The sequence below is a fragment of the Elephas maximus genome, chromosome X, assembly GCF_024166365.1.
Source record: "Elephas maximus indicus isolate mEleMax1 chromosome X, mEleMax1 primary haplotype, whole genome shotgun sequence".
NCBI lineage: Eukaryota > Metazoa > Chordata > Mammalia > Proboscidea > Elephantidae > Elephas > Elephas maximus.
In genome coordinates, this window is record NC_064846.1 from 167,260,766 (window position 1) to 167,283,870 (window position 23,105).

The window sequence follows — 23,105 nt, forward strand, 5'->3', positions numbered from 1 at the left end:
GGCAGTATAAGAGTCATGACTACAGTTATAACTTAGACTTTTTTTGTTGTTGTAAAAAAATATAGGATGTGGACCACCCAAAAACCTGGAGAATTAATTCTTAACAGCCTCTAGACCTATAGGTGCTGATCACAGGCACTATATATCCATCCTGTGGTGGAAATGACAAATAATTACCATGTAGAATAATCAGATTCTCCTGCTGCTAATTAATTTTAAGATGAGAAGGACCCTAATCAACTTCTGCTCCTCCTTCCAAACTCTCTGCTGTTAAGGTGATAACAATAGATGGGGGGCATGCTCCCAGTGTTTTTAGATGCCCTTAGAGCCCTTAGAACACAGTTTGAAAAAATTACATAAATAAGATTAATTTCTGAAACTGAAGTGTAAGATCTTAAACTTACAATCGAGTTAGCTCTACAGTATGACTCACATAGAAGGCATTAGTAAATATCTGGATAATGACTCATGCCACCAGTCAGCTTCCAAGGATCAAGTAAGGTGACAAAAGGCGGGAGGGAAGGGGCTTTGTTTTCATTCACTTTGTATTTACTGAGTTGCCTTAGGTTGGGTTTTCCAGACACAGAGCTTGAGGCAAGGATTTGCTTGAAACTAATTTCTTTGGAAGTGTTCCCAGGAAAACCTGGAAGAGGAGTGGGGAAATGGACCAAGCAGAGATACAATATCAAGCAAATTCCTATGGAGGGAAGTTCTAGAGATAGTCTAGACCAGAGGTTGGCAAACTTTTTCTGTAATGTTTTAGACTTTGTGGGCCATAAGTGCTCTGTTGCGATTACTTCACTGTGCCATCGTAGCATGAACGGAGCCACAGACAATACATAAATGAATGAGCATGATTATGTTCCAAAAAAACATTGCTTATAAAAACAGGCAGCGGGCTGGATGTGGCCTGTGATTCAATGTAATGTTTTGCAGCTTATAAAAAATTTTTCATGACATGGGAAAATACTCATGATATCTTAAATGAAAGAGACAGAATAAAATTGTACATACAATATGATCTCAACTACTGACAAGGCATAAAAAAAAAGACTGGAAGGAAATAGGTCAAAATGTTTATACTGGTTGTCTCGAAGGGAAAAGCTTGCTGATGACTATTTTTCTGCATTTGTATGTCCTTCTGCTCCTTCCACATTTTCCTCTTAGGAAAAAAGAAAAAATGGCAGGGAAAGGAAGCCCTACACAATATTTTAAAAAATGAGGCTGCGGTCTTTTAAGAATCACTTCTTATGAAAGAATTTCTGGGATCCCAAGCCTCTCCCCCCAGGCCCTTTGGCCTGGGCCTCTTGGGGATGAATTTCTGTGGCCGGGTCATCCTACCACAGGTGAAGTGTGCTGGGAGAGTGTCAACTTTGGGTCCCTGTCTTTACCGGGCCTTATTATACAGAAGAAGCACAACATAAAAAATGCTGGGCAGCAAGTTGTTGTAAAAGAAATGCTGATTTTTATTGTCGGTAATAAAAGTAAAATTTATTGACTTTCTTTTGGTTTGCTGCATCATCTGTTTCTATACATTGAGACTGGCTTCTGAGAGGATGTTTACAAGTACATGAAACCCAACATCAGTCTCCCAAAATGATTTAAGGCATGAAATGGGGTGCTACTTTGTTACTTTATTACCAACTAAATGTATCTATTGAAGTAATTTTAAAGTTTCAACTCTTTCATTTCAACTCCTACAGTTTAGAAGAGGGAAAAGCCACTGTGGGCTGGAACAAAGTGGGCTGGAACAGTAAGGAAAAACTTCAGGTGGGACAGTGGTTCTCAATTGGGGGAGATTTTGCCCCTCTTCCTTATCAGGGGACATCCCACCATGTCTGGGGACATTTTTGGTTGTCTCAACTCAAGGGTAGGTGCTCCTGGCATCTAGTGGGTGGAGGCCAGGGATGCTATTCACCATCCTGCAACGCACAGGACAGCCCACCACAGCACAGAATTGATCCCACCTCAATAACGCACCTTGAGGGAGCTTTCAGAATTTGTGCTGAGACTTGAAGGGTGAGAAGGGTTTGGCTAGGCTGAGGAGGTGATGGGTTTGGAGTTAGGGAGGGAGGCATTCCAGGAAAGGAGGGTTGATCAAAGGAAAGTGAAAGATGAGAATTCATCTGCAAAGATGGAGTGGTAAGAGAGTGACTCTAAGGAGCAAGGGGCAGCTTGTTCTTGGCAACAAGAACTGTTGTGGCTAAATGATGACTTGCAATATTATACCACAGCAACAGCCACACGAATGCTTAGAAAATTCCAGACTATCTGTTAGAATGAAATTCCATGATTCACTGAGTGTGGTGAGTATTCATATGAATAACAAGTCACGAACACTCAAATGACAAGAAGAGCAAGCAAAGCCACAAGACACAACTTTTAACTGAAATGCTAAACCCCCTCCTTCTCTAAGGTTATTGCATGGGGTCAAACATTATCTTGCAAAAATAACTTGGTTTGGAGTAAAACGGTTCCAATATTGCATTTTTAAAAGGTTCTAAGTGGAGGGGAGAGATTCAGGAAAGACCATGGAAACTGGAAGCTCTACCAGGAATTAACAGTTGCTCAATTACTTACCATAGATATTTACATTAGCCTCATCAAAATGGATTTGTCCACTGCAGACAAATGCACATGTGTAGACAGATTTGAAGCAAGTGTGAATGACAAATTAGTTAAGTGAAGCGATCTAAAAACAGCCCAGCTGGAGAAGATTAAAGAGTGACTCCAACTTCCCCCCAAAGGACAACAACAACAAAAACACCAGCCTGGCTGTAATTTATGTGGAAGCCCGCTGAAAGAACTGACGTATCATGAGATGGCAGAGCAGAAAGGCCTTTGGATTTGATGTTATTGGGCCCTTCCTTATGTAGATGAGGAAACCGGGGTTCAGAGCAGTTATGAGAGTCACTGCAGTTATATTGCTGGGGGCTGGATCTCAAATCTTGGCTCTATTACATCCTGCTGCCTCCTTAGTTTTCAAATTCAAAAGTGTGTCTGTGTGTGTACTTGCATCAAAGAGCTGGGGCTAAAAGTAACAATCGATATTAAACTGAGCTTTTAATACACATAGCTCTGTCCTAGATGGCAGGATTCGTTGTCTTGGTTAATCATATCGGCATCCTGAATATATTTTTGAATATATTTTTTCCTGTCTAAAATGCTAGGCTACAACACCAAGGAGGAAAATTCTGGGAGATGAAGAGTTGGGTCAGAAGATGGAGGTTGGCAAATACTGGGGCCTTTTATTACCTGTGGAGTCCCTAGGTGGGCCAAATAGCCAACACACTTGCTGCTGACTGAAAGGTTGCAGGTTCAAGTCCACTCAGAAGCACCTTGGAAGAAAGGCCTGGTGATCTACTTCTGAAAAATCTGCCTGAAAACCCTCCGGGGCACAATTCTACTCTGGCACATACGGGTTCGCTGTGAGTTGGAGTCAACTCCATGGCAACTGGTTTGGGTTTTTCGGTTTTAGTAGATGTAAAAGCACTCCAACTCTGGGGGAGGAGGAAATGGAAGCTCAAGCAAAACCTCTGCCAGTCCAGAGGAAGGCCAGGCAGGGAACTGACAGGAAACGTTCTGGGAAAAATCCAGAGAAATTCGCCACAGTATTTTTGAGTTCATCTGACAATGTATGAAGTGTTACAAGCAACGGCAAATCTATAGAAGTAAATTAGTGGTTGCCTGGGATGTGGGGTGGGGATGCGGATTCATCGTAAACAGGCATGAGGGATCCTACTGGGTGATGGAAATGTTCTAGAACCATGTCCCGGTGATGGCTGCTCACCTCTGTGAACTTTATAAAGATCATGGAATTGCACGGTTCAAATGGGTGAATTTTGGGGTATGCAAATTATACCTCGATAAAGTTGTTTTAAAAAAACAATCATGGGAACTGAAGGCAATGCAATTTTAATCACTCTCCACCCTCTTGGCAAGGCTGCTCAAATCAAATTCTCATGGCCACATTTCCTCTAATGCCCACCTTTATTAAATAAATAATTAATGGTTGTTGTTGTCATTGTTGTTGGGTGCCGTCGATTCTGACTCATAGCGACCCCATGTGACAGAGTAGAACTGCCCCATAGGGTGTTCTTGGCTGTCATCTTTATGGGAGAAGATTGCCAAGTCTTCTCTCCTGCGAGCTGGTGGGTGGCTTCAAAGTGCCAACCTTTTGATTAGCAGTCAAGAGGTGAACCGTCTACGCCACCAAGCCAAAAACCAGAAGTAAACCTGTTGCCATCAAATCAATTCCGATTCATGGTGACCCTATGGGACAGAGTTGAACTGCCCCAAAGGGTTTCCAAGGAGTGGCTGGTGGATTCGAATTGCTGATCTTTTGGTTAGCAGCCGAGCTCTTAACCACTGTGCTGCCAGGGCCCCCTAAATAATAACAAATAAACATCTGGTTCTCTAACAAATTATTTAGATGGGGTTAAGAAAAACAATTATGATTCAACCTCCTACAGTTAGGTGTTTTCACTAGACTCGGGATTTTTAAGCTGAAAACCATCAGAAAGTCTTGAGATTTGTGTCATTTCCAGGTCTAAGAGAACCACAGGCCTGGATACCCACTGTTTTTCAAGATATTTTTTTCTCCAACGAGTGGCTTTGCACACATGGAGTACAGAGTGCAAATAATCGAAATTTCTAAAGCCGTAGTGTGAACAATGCTTTTGGTTTTTTGTTTTTGGTCTACTGTTCTTCACTGTCGAGATTTTACCAGAGCAGATAATGAAGATGACCAGAAGGGACTAGAACCTGTGACCGTATAGTGACACTTTTACTCACAGAACACTTACAGGGTAAGGCTGAATGACAGTGAGCAGTATCGATTCTTTGCAGCTTCTGGAAGAGAAAACAAACAAACAAACAAACAGGTTTATGAAATGCTTAGAGCCCAGACTGTACCAGCGGCGGTTTTCTTTTGAAATGAAATACAAGATGTGTTGGTGAAATCTTCCTTGGACTCCCAGGGTGGAGAAAATCAAAAAGCTCCAAAGTGGGCTTTCAGACAGCACAGGACCAAAAATCAAGTGTTTTCCAAGTATAACAAACAGCCTGAGTGGAAGCTTCCTCTCAGTTCACATGGGGCAATATTATCTGTGCCATCTAACAGCAGGGCCCGAAAACAAAAGTGTCGAGGGTGGATGCTTTTAGCAGCGCCAACTCAATCGGTCTCTTTACACTTGTTACTGCTCTCAGAATTGATTCTCCCCTTCTGATGTTCCTCTAGCCTACTTTTCTTTGCTACTTAAACATTTCCCTGCGGTTTTCTGTATGGGGGAGAGAGATTTTTCTTTTTTCTTAATTCTATCATTTCATTGAACATGATTATTTTCTCAGGGTCAGCATCATGAAAGAGAAATATCATTGCAGGTTTCTTATCCAAAAGCAGCGCCCCCAGCAAACATCGGCTTCAGTGCCCTGTAGCTTATTAAGCACACGCAGTAACAGTATGTGGGACCCTGGGCCGATAAATATTTCAAACAGGCACCAATTGGGAAATGCTGTTCACAATAGGGAACACTTTGTAGCTAAAAGCAGAACAACAGAATGCAATGGCTTATTTAATTTCCTGCAAATCAGCCAAACCTTTCAAAGGACTCAAACCCTTGGGGGGCAAATCATATTACGAGTTATTATCGTTTTTCTTCCTTCCTTCCTTTGTTCCTCTTTTTTTACCATGAGTAGGAGAAAGGTTAGTTGCCACTTTGTTGAGGAGCTGACTTTTTCTACTTTGGGTTATAATTAATGACTTGCTTTTGTGATTTATTGCCCAAATGAGTAAGGCGAAGGGGACCTGTAGGCAAGGCTGTATCTGTGAAGAAGTCACTGCAAACTGCATTTCTAACACTAACTGCTTTGAGGCTTTGCCCTCTTAAACGTCTGGCTGTGTTGGGCCATGTTCTCCTGACTGGCCACAGCAGCACTGGGACCGTCCGGTACGGAGCGGGGTGGAGGAGGAGAGGAATCCATGGAGCAGGAGAATGAGGACTGGAACTACAATTCAAGGAAGCAGCAGAAACACTTAGGGTGATAGGGATGGGTAGAGGCAGCACACTGTTGACAGTGGCCCATCTGGTGTCAAGAGTTTCTCTTGCCAAGAGTTGCCAGAGAGCCCTGGTAACTGGAGTAGACAGCCATTATCCTCTTTAGATGGAGTAATAGAACACCAGTGTAATCAGGTAATAAGTCAGAGCATAAGATGAAGGGTCATGCATTGCTAGTGGGCATGTAGACAGGTGTACTGGTTCCGGGAAGAGATCTGGCGCCACAAGGTCAACTTCAGTGACACAAATACTGTGATCCAGCAATTCCAACCTGGCTTTATAGCATAAAGAAATTCTGCTACTAGCCTCTAAGGGAACATGGGTGAGAATGTTCCCTGCAGTAGAATGTATAGGGTGGAGTGTTGAAGGCAAGCTGGGCGTCCATCTCTGGGAGAGTGGATACACAAATGTGTGGATGTACATCAAGGTGGAGTTTCATCTGAAAACTCAACTGGGGAAGTATCCACTTCTAAACTCACTTCCATTGTTTTTGGTAGGATTCAGTTCTTTCGCAGGCTGTTGACTGAGAGCCTCAGATCCTAGCAGGCAGTTGGCTGGAGGCTGCCCTCAGTTCCTTGCCACGGGGTCCTCCCCAACATGACAACCTGCCTGCTTCATCAAAGCTACCAGGGGAGAGAATCTGAGGGCAAGATGGAAGTTACAATCTTACGTAACATCATCATGGAAGTGACATTCTTTGCCTTATTCTACCGGTTAGAAGCATCACAGGTCACATCCATACTAAAAGAGAGGGGATTACACAAGGCTGTGAATACCAGGAGACAGGAATCATTGGCGGCCATCTTAGTGTATGTCTGCCACACAAACAGAGTTACGTAACCAAGTAATCTGTATGTATCTCAACAGTAGTTTCCACCCATGATTTCACCTTACACAGCTTTTTAAATTTTTTTCTATCAAGAACGTAAGGAAGAAGCACTGTTCAGCCCACCTTATTAATTTGAAAATGGGAATCATTTTTCAAAATATGTTTATTACATTTAAAACCCATTGCCATCGAGTCGATTCCAACTCATAGTGATCCTACAGGCCAGATTATAGCTGCCCCATCGGGTTTCCAAGCAGCAACTGGTGGATTCAAACTGTCGAACTTTTGGTTAGCAGCCGAGCTCTTTTTGTTGTTGTCGTTGTGCTTTAGGTGAAAGTTTACAGCTCAAGTTAATTTCTCATTCAAAAATTTATACACATATTGTTTTGTGACATTGGTTGCAATCCCCACAATGTGACAGCATACTCCACCTTTTCACTCTGGGTTCCCTGTGTCCATTGGACCAGTTCCTGTCCCTTCCTGCCTTCTCATCCTGATTTTGGACAGGAGCTGCCCATTTAGTCTCGTATATCTGACTGAACTAAGAAGCACAGTCCTCATGTGTATTTTTTTTTGTAGCAGCTAAACTCGTAACCACTGTGCCACCAGGCCTCTGTGTCCATATAGTAAAAAAAAAAAATAGTAATGCCCTGTAAATTGCCTGGAGCATAACCTAGATTGACTATAATTTTACCATTTAATGAATAAATAAAGTTATCTGAATTAAAATAAAATATACCAATATGTTATTTATCATCAGGACTAGGAACATGCTTTTCTTCTGTTCTTTGCTCATCTGTAATTATTTAATTACAACCTGCCAGACAAGAATAATGAGTGCCATAATGTTTTGGACACTTTAAAACTCCTAGTTGTAGAAAGGGAAAAAAAAAAATCTAAGCCACTTTGAAATGGCCTCAAAAGAAAGATTAGAACTGGGAATGGAAAATGTCACAATTAAGTAATCAGATGACTTCTATTTTCTTTTTATGAAGGCCTAAAAGAGCTAGACATTTTTAAAAATCCAGTTAGAAGCATATTTAGAGAAGTATTATTTCATAATAAATTCCAACTGATTTTTCTACTTTTGAAGAGTAATTTCAAAATGCAGTGCCAATATCTATTTAAATGGTTAGTTGAGTCTCTGAAAATCAGCATTTTAATCCTTGAGTCGCAGTGCTGATCTGCAGGGAAAGAAAAAAATAAATAAAGAAAGAAAAAACCTGCTTCTGTCATGTTTGCCTTCTATTAAATCTTCTCTCAATTTCTCTAACCACCACCTGTCAGTTTGTCGTACTGTGGTGGCTTGTGTGTTGCTATGAGGCTGGAAGCTATGCCACCGGTATTTCAAATATCAGTAGGGTCACCCATGCTGGACAGGTTTCAGCAGAGCTTCTAGACTAAGACAGACTAGGAAGAAAGGCCTGGTGACCTACTTCCAAAAATTAGCCAGTGAAAACCCTCTGAATCAGAACAAAATATTATCCAATATAGTGCTAGAGATGACCTCCCTAGGTTGGAAGGCACTTGAAATACACAATGGCCACAACAATGAACTCAAACATGCCAATGATCATGAAGATGGCACAGGACGGGTAATATTTCATTACATTGTACATGGGTTCCCCACGAATTGGAGCCAAACTGATGGCAACTAACAACAACAATGTCTCTAAGAAAAGCCTTTGCTTATCCTTTTTGATGGAGGGTCCCTTATTTGGAACACTGAACATCAGTGGATGCAGGTCATGCTTTGATGTAACATCCTGTTTTAGAATTTCATTGGTTGGATTCTGCTGTAGCAAGCATAGCTGTGTGAGGAAGAAGCCCAGGTTTTAATGAGGTAGAGTTTTGACTTCAGTATTAAAATCCCTTTCAAAAGTGACACTAACGCTGGTGTTCCCTATTTCTCAGGGCAGCCTAGTTTGGAACCTTTCTTTAACTGCCTCTCCAATTTTACACTTACACCATTTCACTATAGCAATATATAATCATGTTGGCATGTGTGATTGTATATTTCCCATCTAAGCCAACTAAATAGACCGCTTGATCAGCTCAGAGGCCGATAGGAATTTCACTGAGTAATGAAGGACCGTTGTGATTTCCTCAGAGATGGGAAAAGAAAAAACAAAACTCAGATAACTAAAAGTGTATAGGTAGATATTTTATGTCAAAATTCAAGAGTCTTGCTTTACACAATCCAAGTCCAAAGAACCTAACTCTAAGATTTTAAACTTCAAAAGTGGCAATAGCAGTCGATCCACGAAGGCTGAAAGGTTAGGCTTTTAAATGGAAAATAAAGAGGCGATTTAGGGCTATCTGTGAAAGGATTTTGTAAACTGTAAAATGACTCTCTAGCATAACTCAAAAGACTGCTGTGCCATATTTCTATTTGAAAAGAAAGGTGGGAAGGCACAATGAAAAAACGTCGGAATTCTCACTTCTAAGGTGAATATGCAGACACGTAAGAGTCTTTCTTCTTCTTGCACTTAAAGAGTTCTTCAAAGACACTAGAAGAATATTCCTTTCTGCAAGCTAGTCCAGCTCAGCCCTTAAACTCTCTGCTGGACAGCCACTGTTTATGGAAATAAGAACCTATTAACAAGCATTTTTTCAATGACTCTTTGCTCAAAAGGGCCTTCCCTCAATCCTAGGGTATTTTGTGATGAAGCCACTGGGGTGCTTTCTATTTTTTCTTCCTATATGAGCTTGGAATGTGAAAAGTACACTAAAGTTTTTGTAGTCTGTTCACCAGCCATAACGTAGTGTTAGTCTAGTCAATTGCTGGCAAAGCTGGAGGAAATAGTATTGCCCTTCGTTTTCAGAAAACTTGCCTAGGACTCTACTTGGAATGCAGATCTAATGTTTCAACTAGTTGACTTTTCTAATGCTCTGAACAGAGATTGTAATTATCCACCGTATCAATTCCTAACAGGTACTGAAGCCATTAGCTGGGGAGGATAGAAATGGTCAGCAAATTACCAAGCGTTAGAACAGGTTAACAGGTTATGGCCAAGTATGACGTGTCATGGACTATATGAAGCATTAACACTCTGCCTACTGCTGCTGACCCTTGCCTTTACTCTGCTACCTGCAGAAGAAGAGAAGTGGAATGACTTCTCATTTCTCAGTTGTGTTCAGGGAATACTATCGAAGAAAATGGGCATAATGAAGCCACCATAGTTATCAGAGCCAACAGAGATACAGAGGACATGGATAAAAGGGTCCAAATGACCAGAAGGATCGGCTTGGCTTGTACCAAATCTATAGACAATGTCTCTCCTATTACCATCTTCACCCTTGATGAGGAGTTCTATTGCGGAGCAAAAAGACCATAAGTTTGTCAGCCAAAGGGAAAATGAAGAGAATTTAAGGAAAGATCCTTATTAAGCAATATGGTAAAAACTTCATCTTTGCAACACTGCATGATAATACTACTCGTCTTTTCCCACCTGTGGCATGAAGGCTCCAAAGATGGCCCACAATAAACCACACCTCCTTGTATTCACACCTTTGTGTAGTCTCTTCCCCTTGAATCTGGGCTGCTCTTGTGACATGTTTTTGATAAATAAAATATGGCAGAAGTGACATTGTGTGACTACTGGGCCTCGGTGAGAAGAATTCTAGAAGCCTTGCATCTTCTACCTGGGATCTTGGAACGCTCACCCTGAGCTACCATGTAGGAAGTCCAACAACCCTATGACCACCATTCTGTGAGAAAGGCCAAGCTAGCCATATGGAGAGGCAGTGTGGACAGGGGGAGAGATGCCCAGCCAGCCTCAGCTGTGTCAGCTGTCCGAGTTCAGGCAACAACAGCCGAGTGAAGAAGATATCTTGGATGTCCAGCTCAATAAAGGCTTCAGATGGCTACTGCTGCAACTGCCATTAAACTGCAGCCACATGAGAGAGCCCAGAGAGAACCATCTGGATGAACCCAGTCAACCCACAGAACCATAAGCGATAAGACATTGTCTTCTTAAGCCATTGTGTTTGTAGTGGTTTATTAGGCCACAACAGGTAACTGGAATACCATCTTTTCATAAAGAATTTGAAATCTCTAAGGTTTTTAAAAAACAGACATTCAAAGTGGCCAGATGGTTTTGAAATTGGACAAGTCTCCCTTACCAAGGAAGGGAAAGTGTGCAAGCTAATGACTCTCCAGAATATTGTAATTGTAACCTGCATAAAGAAAAAAAACAATTGTCTAATAAATATATGTTGACGTTTGGAAGAGAATGCTCTAGCTTCTGGGATTGCGGTTAGCACAATTGAAACATTGATTATGAATTCTGGGGAGGGCTGGGGTGGAGGGGAGAAGAACTAATAAACAAGAGAGAGGAGAAGACCCTGTTAGGGTCTCCGACTGAAACAGTTTCACGACAAAGAAGATTCTGGAGGGCACAACAGGCAATGTGCATTGTAAGACACAGACTTGAATTTTTCAGAGAAAAGGATTAAAGCTTATTGTAATTTTAATTTTAGAATTAAATAGTTTACATACTGTTAAGGGTGATGGCAAAATTCGAGAATGGTGATGGTTGGACAACAGGATGAACATATTAAATGTCACTGAACTCTACATGTGAAGACAGTTGAGAGGGCAAATATTTTGTTACCTATACATTTACCACAATAAATAGAGACAGAAAGAGAAAAATGACTTGGGAGAAACCAGAAATCTTTGGCTGCAAAGTCAAATTTACATAGTACTGAATTGAAAGCTTAGGCTGTGATTTTCTTTCTGAAGAATATGAGGCCACTGAAGTTAAAAGTCATATAATTGACATAGTGATTATGAAAATTAACATCTTGATGATATTGTATCATTTAAAACCCTTTATTTTGTTGTATTTTTAAAAAAATCTTTGTAGTAAATTTTCTTGTTAAAAAAAGGCAGTCTGAATTTGGAAACTGCTTCTAAGACAGTTTTATTTGCATATGATGTTTGCTTTTTGTTTGACCTCAATTTTTTGTCCATCTAATTCATTTTTGGCTGAATGCATGTTGCTTTGGCCTATCTTCCACTAATGGATGAAACTGGTATTTACGTTTAAGATTTGCAAAAGGCTGCAGGATCTCTTATGGTAAAAATTAAATTATTTTTATACATGTGCATGGTACTAAATAGCTCTCACTTCACTCATTCCTTCCATAAGTACTTATTGAGTACTTACCAGGTTAAGAGCTGAGCTTCTAACCAAAAGGTTGGCGGTTCGAATCCACCAGTTGCTCCTTGGAAACCCTATGGGAGCAGTTCTACACTGTCCTATAGGGTTGCTATGAGTCGCAAACAACTTGATGGCAAGGGGTTTGGTTTTTGGTTTAGGCTTTTGGGATACATCCGTAGTTCTCAACTGGGGGTAATTTTGCCCCCTATGGAAAATCTGGCACTGTCTGGAGACAAACTGGCATCTATTGAGTAGAGGCCAGGGATGCTGCTTAACATCCTACAATCATGGGACAGCCCCCATCACCAAAGAATCATCCAGCCCAAATGTCAATAGAGCCGAGGTTAAGAAGCCCTGGACTATATCAGCGAATGAAACAATGAAATCCCTAACCTGGTGGAGTTTACCTTCTAGCAAGGGAAGACATTCAGGAAAAAAAGAAAGAGCAATTACACTATATATGACGTAGCATGCTAAAGATGATGTGGAGGCAGAAAGGGGGGTATTTGTGAGTGTTGTGGGAGATAGGCAAGGGCTGCCATCTTAAACTGGTCGGACAAGATAAATCTCATTAAGAGGGGGACACCTGAGCAACAATTTGTAGGAGCTAAAAAAAAAAATTTTTTTTTTTATAGTAGTAGTAGTAGGAGCCCTGGTGGCACAACAGGTAAGCACCGAAAGGTTCAAAATCATCCAGCTGCTTCGTGGGAGAAAGACCTGGTGATCTGCTCCTGTAAAGATTACAGCCTAGGAAACCCTATGGGGCAGTTCTACTCTGTCACATGGGGTTGCTCTGAGTCAGAATTGACTGGACAGCGCACAACAACACAACATAGTAGTTAGCTATGTAGATACCTGGGAGAAGAGGATTTCCAGTGCAAAGGATGCCTAGGCACATGGGACTTCCAGTGCAAAGTTCATCGGGGGAAGCCTGCCAGGGGCATTGGAGGAGGAGCCAGGAGCCCAGTGGGTCTGGAATGGAGTGAGGGGGAGTCTTAGGGAGGAATGTCAGAGGAGCAGATTTGTACTGGAGAGACTCCCAGAACCAAGGGAGAAAGACCTAGTGAAGTTCCTGTTTACCCAGTTTACCCAATTGGTGTGGGTAGGTTGGTAAAAGGGGTTCCATTTCTAGAGGTCAGACTTTTTTATTTAAAAATCTCCAATTTGGCAAAGTCTTTCTGAAGGCTAGAGTTCTCTTTTGTGAGATGCAGAGATCCTTCCAATAAATTAATTAATCAAACTTTTAATGGAAGTATAACTCATATACTGAAAAGTGCACAAATCCTAAGTGCACGTCATTGTTACATCTTACAAACTGAATGCATGTGTACCACCCAGCTCCAAAGATGGTTCCCAGTGACCCCTACCTCCTGGTGTTCAGACCCTGTGTAATCCCCTCCCCTGATGCAGGCTGGACTTACTGACTCACTACTAAAGAAAAGAATATGGCAGAAGTGATAGGCTGTTGCTTCCAAGATCAGTTAATAAAAAGACTGTGGCTTCCATCTTGTTTGCACTTGCTCTCTGGATATTCTCGCTTGCTCACTGTGATGAAGCCAGCTGTCGTGTTGTGAGTTGCCCTTTGAAGAGGTCCACATGGCAAGGAAAAGAGGAAGGCTCCTGGCCAACAGCTAGTGAGGAACTGAGACCCCCAGTCCAATAGTCCAGGAGGAACTGAATCCTGCCAACAACCATGTGCGTGAGCTTGGAAGTGGATTCTCCCCCAGTCAGGCCATCAGATGAGACCCCAGCCCTAGCCAACATCTTGATTGCAGCCTTGTGAGAGACCTTGAACCAAAGGTACCTAGTTAAGCCACACCCAAATTACTGAGCCACAGAAAATGTGAGATAATGAATGTGTGTCGTTAAAAGCTGTTAAGTTTCAGGGTGATTTGTTAAGTAGCAATAGATAGCAGTAAGCAGGATCCAGATAAAGAAGTAGAACATTACCAGCATCTCAGAAGCCTCCTATACCCCCTTCCACATCTACCCCCACAAAGGAAACCAGTATCCTGACTTCTAACACCCCAGAATAATGTGGCCTCGGTTTAAACATTACATAAATGGAATCACATAGTATGAGCCATTCTTTGCCTTTCTTCTTTCACTCTGCATTGTTTGTGAGATTCATCCATATTGGCACATACAGTTGTAGATCTTTAATTCTCATTGCTGGATAGTATGCTATCCCGTGACTAGACCACAATTTATTTATCTATTCTACTGTTGATGGGCATTGGGTAGTTTCCAGCTTGGGGCTGTTAATGAATAGTACTGCTATTAATATTCTTGTGTTATGTCTTCTGGTGAACATATGTATACATTTCTGTTTGGTATATATCTAGGGAAAAAAAACTGTTTTTTTCATTTTTTATATATCTAGGAATGGAACTGCTAGGTCATAGGGAATGCATGTGTTCAGCCAAAGATCCTGATTTACTTGGCTATATTGTTCCTTCCCAATCCTGTGACATGCGCATCTCTTTAATTCAATGAACTCTAACAGCCTTCCTCTTCCTTATGCTTTTACCCTTCTTAGTGTCAGACCAAACTTCTTGTATTCCGCCAGCTACTGGTAGAAGTTGCAGTCCATCCATCAATACATGCTCTTATCTAAACACATATTCTTGAGTGCAGGCAGAGATAAGTGCTGTTAGGACTGAAAGACATCATGTTGAAGAAGCGATCAATTTAAGACTCACAGTGGAGGGGCTGCAGAAGAACGTCTTAAAGTTGCTTTGTTGTTATTAGTTGCTACAGAGTCGGCTCCAGTTCATGGTGACCTTATGTATAACAGAACAAAACGTTGCCTGGTCCTGTGTCATCTTCATGATCATTGTATGTTTGAGTCCACCGTTGTGGCTATTGTGCCAGTCCAGTTCATTGATGGATGGATTACTTTAGATGGTTACTTCGGAAGTAGTTAAAGCTCTGTTAGCTGGCTGAGGGATGCTGAGAAGATGTGAGCATGGTGCATTCAACTCACCAAAACTAAGCAGCACAAATGGTACCAAAATTATCGAGAGCCCCAAAGTCCGTGTAGGCAGACGGTAATAGTCCATATTCTCCACGAAGAGTTAGGAGAGGGGTAATTCAAACCATCGCATTCATTTCTGATGGCTTTGACATGCTTCAGTATGACAGCTTTCTTTCCATCCTCCTTTTGCCTGTCCGTATCTTCGAGAATGAATTATTTGATGAATTAAAAATCGGAATTTCAGAATTGTTCTTGTCGCTGCCGCACCACTGTCGCTCTCTAATGCCAGCACTGCTCCTAGCTCGCCAAGCTCCAGCTGAAGAAGGGGTGTAAGTCTGGAGGTCTCTATACCATGGCTTATACAAAGCAGACTGCCTGCAAATCAACCAGTGGTAAAGCACCCAGGAAGCAACTGGCTACAAAAGCCACTTGCAAGAGTGCGCCCTCTACTGGAGGGGTGAAGAAACGCCATCCTTACATGCCTGGCACTGTGGCACTTGGTGAAATTAGACGTTATCAGAAGGTCACTGGACTTCTGATTGGCAAACTTACCTTCCAGCATCTGGTGTGAGAAATTGTTTAGGACTTCAAAACAAATCTGCACTTCCAGAGCGCAGCTATTTGGTGCTTTGCAGGAGGCAAGTGAGGCCTATCTGGTTGGCCTTTTTGAAGACAGCAACCTGTGTGTTATCCATGCCAAATGCGCAACAATTATGCTAAAAGATATCCAGCTAGCATGCTGCGTAAATGGAGAATGTGCTGAAGAATCCAGTACGATGGGAAACATTTCATTCTTTTTTTATTTTTTAAAAATTCTCTTCTTCCTGTTATTGGTAGTTCCGAACGTTAGATATTTTCTTTCCATGGGGTAAAAAGGTACCCAAGTATATGATTGCGAATGAAGAAATAAGGGACAGAAATCAGGTATTGGCAGTTTTTCCATTTTCATTTGTGTGTGAATTTTTAATATAAATGCAGGGGCCTAAAGCATTAATGCAAGTCAAAATGTTTCAGTGAACAAGTTGCAGCAGTTCAACTTTCTTACAATTATAAATAAACCTGTTAAAATTTTCTGGACAATGCTGGCTTTTAGATTTTTTTAAAAACAAGTAAATGTATTATTGATAGCAAAAACAAATAAATAAAACTTTTAAACGGTATTCTAGTTGGCTCAGAACATCCAAAGAAGTCTCTGGACCTGTGGCTATTTAAATTTAAGTTCATGAAATTAAATTAAAATCCAGTTTCTCAGTTGCAGGAGCCACGTTATAAGTGTTCAATAACTACATGTAGCTAGAGGCTACCATCATTCCAGAATGATCTCTCGGACAATGCCTCCCTAGATGTTCACCTAGAGGTACTTTCTCAGGAAACAGTGGGATGACACTCCTCCAAAGTGTTAGCCCAACCCTATGTTATTCTAAAGAGGGACAGTCTTGCCAGCTGGGTCAGATTGTTGGGATGTGCACAGAGATAAAAATGGTGTCCAGGAACAAGGGACTACATTCCACAGTTCACACAGCAGCCCATCCTCTTGGGAAAAAAAGATTTTAATAGTTTCTCCCTAAAATTAAGAAATAGTGAATTTTTCAAAAATAATTTGATTTCTAAAGATTTCAAATTGATTAGTATTTCCCAAATGCACTCCCCTGTCCAGGAATGGGCACAATAGGGGGCGAACCTTTGAACAACAGCTATAACCACAAAATGAAGAACAAGATTAATAGCGAACACATTGTGAATGGTCACCACGTGCCGAGCGTTGTACTACACACTTGGCCTGTGTTGCCTAATTCAAGCCTCCTGATAACCCAGGAAAAGCGGTACTGTCGTCCTCATTTTGGAGATAAGGAAACCGAGGTTCGGAGAGATCAGTTAAATGGTCTCGGCCCCCACACTCAGTAACTGGCATGAACCTCTGCTTTGCTTTGTTTATTCCAAAGCCTGTGCTCCTAACCGGTTAGTTGCTCTGGAGGAATTCAGAAATAGCTTTTGAAGCACAGAACTTAGAAAGCACCAGGTGGCATTTTGGCAGCCCTGGTAGCAGTCCCACGTGTGATGAGCATTCTCAATACTTAAAAGGAGCTTTTGTTTCTCATCTGCATTCATACACGCTATATTCCTATGAAGTAGTTATCCTTAACCTCCTCATACTCAGGGCGATACAGAACTCAGAGATGCTGGGTAATTTCTCCAAAGTCCCACAGCTATTAAGTGGTAGAGTTACAACTTGCTGTCTCATGACTCTCTGATATACTATATTGTGTCTCAGATTCACAAAATGTTGCAAGTGGGTGTGTGCGTGCATGCGTGCGTGCGTGCGTGTGTGTGTGTGTGTGGCATCAGTTGTCTACTGCCATCCTCTTTTTGTTTTTCTGAACCAACTAATTTCCCCTACCCATCTTTTGCTTAACGGGAATATTTTCCTTTACCTTCTATAACTGACAGATTAGCTAATTGTGTGTGTGTATGCGGGCACACGTGTGTATATATAGGTATAAACTCTCCAACAGATCTCTTCCTGTATATTCTGAACCTCCTTTCTCAGTCCTCTTGCCTACTGCTGGTGGAGATCGGCCTCCCCTCACCATATTTGTGTTCCTCACATGGGCTGAAAAACATGAATGTTACCAGCGATACATCTGAATCAAGGAAAACTTAAGAAAGAAGATGGGAGGTGAAACGAGACAGAAGAGGTCACCATTAACTAACATAGCCACTGACAGTTCTTAGAAGTCAGCATGGCCTGGCTGAGGAGTCAGGGAGCCAGGTTGTACTCTCCTGTCTGCTCCAGCATTACTCAGCTGCAGGCTTTGGGGGCAAATCGCATCACCCAGCTGGTCTTCGCTTTCTTCATCTGGAAGAGGAGGGGGCTTAGACTGCATTAGTTTTTCTCCAACTATGCTCCGTGCAACCTCTGTGAGGCAGAGACACATCCCAGGGGCTGTGCTCTGGACGCTCTGTTTCTTTCCAGCCAGAGCCCTCCACTTCTTTATACACTGGGATAGTGGGCTAGGTTCCTGCTGAAGAAAGGGTTCTACTGTTCAAAGCAAATATGAAAACCAATGGACAAAATGACTGCTGCTGGTTCTTCAAATTCTAATCGGCCTTAGCCTGCAATTCTCAATCCTTTTCTAAATTTCCACGAAGGTTTCCAGCATCCTCTTCTGACCTAAACTTCTTTTGTTCAATGAAATGCAAAGATAAAACAGTTTTATTATATTTCATTGCTTTTCTAATCTTTACATTTTAAGAATGACAGTAATATTGCTTGCTGCTATTTTTCATTGTAATTGTCGAGCATTTTGGCAATTTTCACAACATCCTATGAGAGAGGTAATACTATTATTCCCATTTGACTGCTAAGAAGACTGAGGTTCCAAAAGGTTAAAGCACTTTCAACACAATCACATGGCTTGAAAGTGGTAGAGCAGGATCTAACTCCAGAACCTGTCGTTTCAATTCTATATCCCTCCCTGTGCCCGTGCACTTTCAGGTAACTTTGCAATCTCCCGGCTAAACGTGGTGTTACTTGCCTGATTCTAGACTTTGGCCTTGGCCAATGACTTGCTTTGCCCAATGGAACAGTGCGGACATGATGGTGTGCTAGTTCAGAACCTATTCTTTGAGAGGCCTTGCACATTCCTGCTTGTCCTGTCCTGCTCTGTATTGCCACGTACCTATCACATGCTAGCCAGATTGCTGATCCAAAGAGTGAGAGACGTGTAGAACAGACCTGAACCTAATCTACAGCTTCTAGGTAAGCCTGGTCAAGATCGGAAGAGCCACCGCAGCCAGTCTGCAGATGCATGAGAAAGGAAAGCGTTCCGCTGGAAAACATTGCCATCTCGTGGTTATTTCTTATGAAGTGATAGCCGACTGCCACAGCCCCTCTCTAATAGGAGGGCAGCTATTGTGCAGAGAGAATGAAAACTTGATGTGACACCAAATGTGAGTAAGAGGAGAAGAGAAAGAGGAGGGAAATGGAAGACTCCACATCCGGTTTACTGAGTGAAATCTGATTGTGTTGAAGAGAAATTGGGTAGTGGGCCAAGGAAAGAACTGATTGTTGGGGCAATTAAAAGAGACCGTTTGCAAGTGGCTCATGCCATTTCATGGTCATTCCCATGGGAGGTACTGCTGTCAGTGGGTATGTGAGATGACCAGAGGGAGTCAGTGAGCGGAAAATATTTTCCAGAGGTTAAAAATTCCAAAGCCAACAGAAATGTGCAGCCTGCAAGACTGCAAGAGAGTAGCAAGAGACAGGTGGTGTCATCTGCCAAGCTGAAGCTGTTGCAAAGAATAGTTCATATCCCGAGTCAGTTGTTTAAAAAAAAAATCACATTTTTATGCAATTCAGATCAATTTGCTGTGACAGTTGCTTTCCATTTTTCTCTTCGTTCAGAAGAGATTTATGTTTGATTCTGCTCTCTTCCAGCACTCATTTCACCTTCTGTTCTCTAGTCCTGCAGCACTCTCATAATACAGGGGTTTAATATATTCTTAAAAGAGACAATTAAACAGTGGGCCAGAGATCGTGACGGAACACGTGGTACAATCACAAATGTGAGGTGGCCATTGAAGCCTTTTTTATACATATGTCGAAGAACTGAAATTGTTCGCGAAATGAAGTGTTAGCTGAAAGTCTCAGTGGCAAGCTGGCTGCAAAATGGAAATAATAATAATAACAATAATAATAACAGGCTTGTTCTGGGATCGTTATGAGGACAAATTATAGATGGGTGAACTGCTTTTAGTATCTTGGGAGGAAGGTATTATGTAAATTCCAGTTCTTTTTCTTTTCATTATTTTTCTCTTTGAAGACTGCCAAAAAAAAAAAAAAATACTAGTGGGTGGATAAGAGTGGGGATTGAAGGAGGAGAAGGAGAGAAAATAGTTCAAAGAAGCAAGTGATAAAGAGAGCAACTCATTTAAAGGACTTCTTGGCCATTGTCTACCTGGCCACACAGCCTGTAGGAGGGAAAAGGAAGGCCAGCTTGTTTTCCCCTCTCACTCTTGCCCAGGAAGTATCCAGATTTACTGTCCACTTGGCTAAGAGCATCCTTTGCATCTCGTTGGCATGCTCCTGCCATCACGTTCATCACTGAGTTCTGTTTTTAGCTGGCAGAGAGAATGCTGCACCAGAGCAGCTCTGAAATGCTTGTCCCCCGGGCAGGCGCGAACTCTGTGTGCTCGGAGGGCGTCAGCATACAAAGGCCATTGCCCGCAACTGTACTTTTCAATGGAGGCTTTCAGAAGGCAAGGCTGAAAGTCAACTTGTCACATTTTCTCATGAGTAAAGAAAGAGAAATGAAAATTCCTATCTTGGACTCCAGGGGTAAGTTTGACTTTGTCAGGGTAGATGAGATAAGAAGCTTCTGGCTTTCATGACAATCAATACATGAATTGTTTTTTTTTAAAAATCATTCATTCCGTAACTATATTGGGGGAAAATAACTTTTGGGCAACAAGTGCGGTGCCTCCTTTCTCTTGGGCCTATTTGGATACAACTCGAATCATCTTACTTAGGGATGATTTCGATCACATCGCACCACTTTCCTTCTCAAAATACTATAATAATTTCCAACTGCATCTCGGATTCAAGAGAGATTCCTGATCACTGTCTCCCAGGACGGCTCCCTTACCTCACCTTTAGCTACACTTCAACTTTAAAGGCCACTGGAATTCATTCAATAAATATTTGATGAGCACTGTTATGCATCAAGGAAACCCTGGTGGCCTAGTGGTTAAGAGCTACGGCTGCTAACCAAAAGGTCAGCAGTTCGAATCCACCAGGCACTCCTTGGAAACCCTATGGGGCAGTTCTACCCAGTCCTGCAGGGTTGCTATGAGTTGAAATCGACTCGACGGCAACGGGTTTGGTTTCTTTTGGGTTTATTATGCATCAAAGATTATTCTAGGCTCTGTGGATACACCAGGAACAGTCTACGGAATCCCCTAGGACTGGGGCACCTAGGAGAGAAAGCCCCAGCTGACTGGGAGTGGGCTTGGGTGAACCCCTTACACCCTGCTGCAGTCTATGTTCTCATCCACAAGGTGTGGAAGTTGGACCACACCTCAAAATACATGGGCTTCTCCTACAGACTCACACCTGCTTACCCTTCCGGTTGGTAAGTCTCGTACGTCAACTCAAGCTGTTTTATGAACACTATCCACCTAAAGTTCCTGCTACCTTTTCTTCAATAAATGGTACCCGACCCTCTTTCTTGAGAACAGCGTCTAGAAATCAGCCCTTTGAAGTCTCCCCAGAAAACCCTCCATGCCTACTAGTGTCCATGGCAACCCTTCAACATCCAAGGATGGTTCTGCAGGGGCAGGTAGGAGGAAAGACTATGCCTCTCCTTAAAAGAAGAGAGAGGACAAAGTGGGAAAAGAGAAACATTTTTATCAGAAGGCTACTCCGCACAAGGCTTTACTACAGATAGGAACAAGAGATGGTCAAGATCTACGTGGGGGCCAGCCAGGGACATTCTCAGAGGAGCTACTAGTATAAGTGACCATTTATTTCATATCTACTATATGGCAGGCACTATACAGAGCACTTCACACCCAATATATCTGAAGCACTCCTCCAAGGATGTTAGACAGATAAAGATAGCTGCTGTCAAGTCAACTCCAACTCATGGTGACCTTATGTACAAAAGAATGAAATGTTGCCTGGTCCTGCATCATCCTCACAATCACCAGCAGGTCTGAGTCCACCTTTGTGACTATCATGGCAATCCATCTCACCAAGGGTCTCCCAAGTCCTTGCTGGCCCTCTACTTCACCAAACATATCTTCCTCCAGTGATTGATTCCTCCTGATAATGTGTTCAAAGCAAGTGAGTTGGACAATGTTCTGTTGTGATTCATAAGATTTTCATTGGCTAATTTTTGTTAAGTACATTGCTAGCTCTTTCTTCCTAATCTGTCTTAGTCTGGAAGCGCCACTGAAACCTGTCCACCATGGGTGACCCTGCTGGTATTTGAAATACTGGTGTCATAGCTTCCAGCATCACAGCAACATGCAAGCCACCACAGTACCATAAACTGACAGACAGGTGGTGGCCAAGTATGTTAGGAATTAGGTACTATTACTCCTATGTAAAGAAACTGAGGCTCTGGAAGTGAAACTATTTGCCCAAAATCCTCATTTACCAAAGCACCTCCATTCCTGCTGCAGTAGAGTTTGGATGTCACACAAAGAGGGTCCTTACTACAGACCAGGGAAGAGACTCTGCCTTGGAGGAGAATCTGGGTCACAGACTGGTAGGATTAAGTAGGATAATGTTTGTGAAATGTGTCACATGCTGCCCTGAATTATAATTCTTCATAAATGGTGGCCCCTGCTGCTGTTGCTGTTAAACTATTGTCATTATTACTAATTCCTGTTTCTGGAGCCCTGAGGGAGTACGTTCCAGAAGACACAGAGGAAAGTCCATGGAGTTGGCTCATTCCCCTGCCACGTGCATATTGTGTATTCTAGGAGCTTCTGTCTGAGCCCACTATTCCCTGAGTTTCTAGAATAACTCCTGTGGAAGTTGATGTGACGCTCTAGCACTGTTCTCGGCCATGACTCAGAGAACCCAGGTGCGGTGTGTGTGTAGGGAGGTTCCGGTTTGCAAAGCAGGTTTCTAAAGTGGGATCTTGATACTTATCAAGGGCAACAGCACAGGCTCCCAGGATGGAATTTAGACTCACAGTTCTGATGATCACTCTCTCCCAGGCCTTGTCAACTCACTTAACACTGTCTTCAGCCTGGGGTGTGTGGCCAATCATACTGCTCTGTGTGGGAGATGATAAGGGAATAAATATAGGGAGTCCTTTGACTTTGTTCGAGTAAACCATCCAAGCTACGTCAGCTTCCATTTATTATTCATCACTGACTGTGTCAGGCTTAGGTCGGGTTGCTCTGCCCTCATCATCTCCAATTTTTATAGTAACTGCAAGGTAGGTTTCATCATTTCCACTTCTCACATGAGAAAACTGAGCTCTCTCAAAAAGGTTAAGAGTCTTGTCCAATGCCACACAGCTCATGCAAGGTGGAGCCAGGAGTCCAACCAATGTTCTATC

General features: G+C 42.3%; 1 protein-coding gene and 1 pseudogene across 1 annotated transcript in view; one reads left to right on the plus strand and one right to left on the minus strand.

Moving 5' to 3' along the window:
* FRMPD4 (FERM and PDZ domain containing 4) overlaps nt 1-23,105 on the minus strand; it is a 604,892-nt gene that overhangs the window by 45,547 nt on the left and 536,240 nt on the right. The window contains exon 5 of the mRNA XM_049873115.1: nt 4,806-4,851. Coding sequence (XP_049729072.1) covers nt 4,806-4,851 — 46 coding nt within the window. The remainder of the gene's footprint in view (nt 1-4,805; nt 4,852-23,105) is intronic.
* On the plus strand, nt 15,383-16,935 carry LOC126069471 (histone H3.3C-like; annotated as a pseudogene).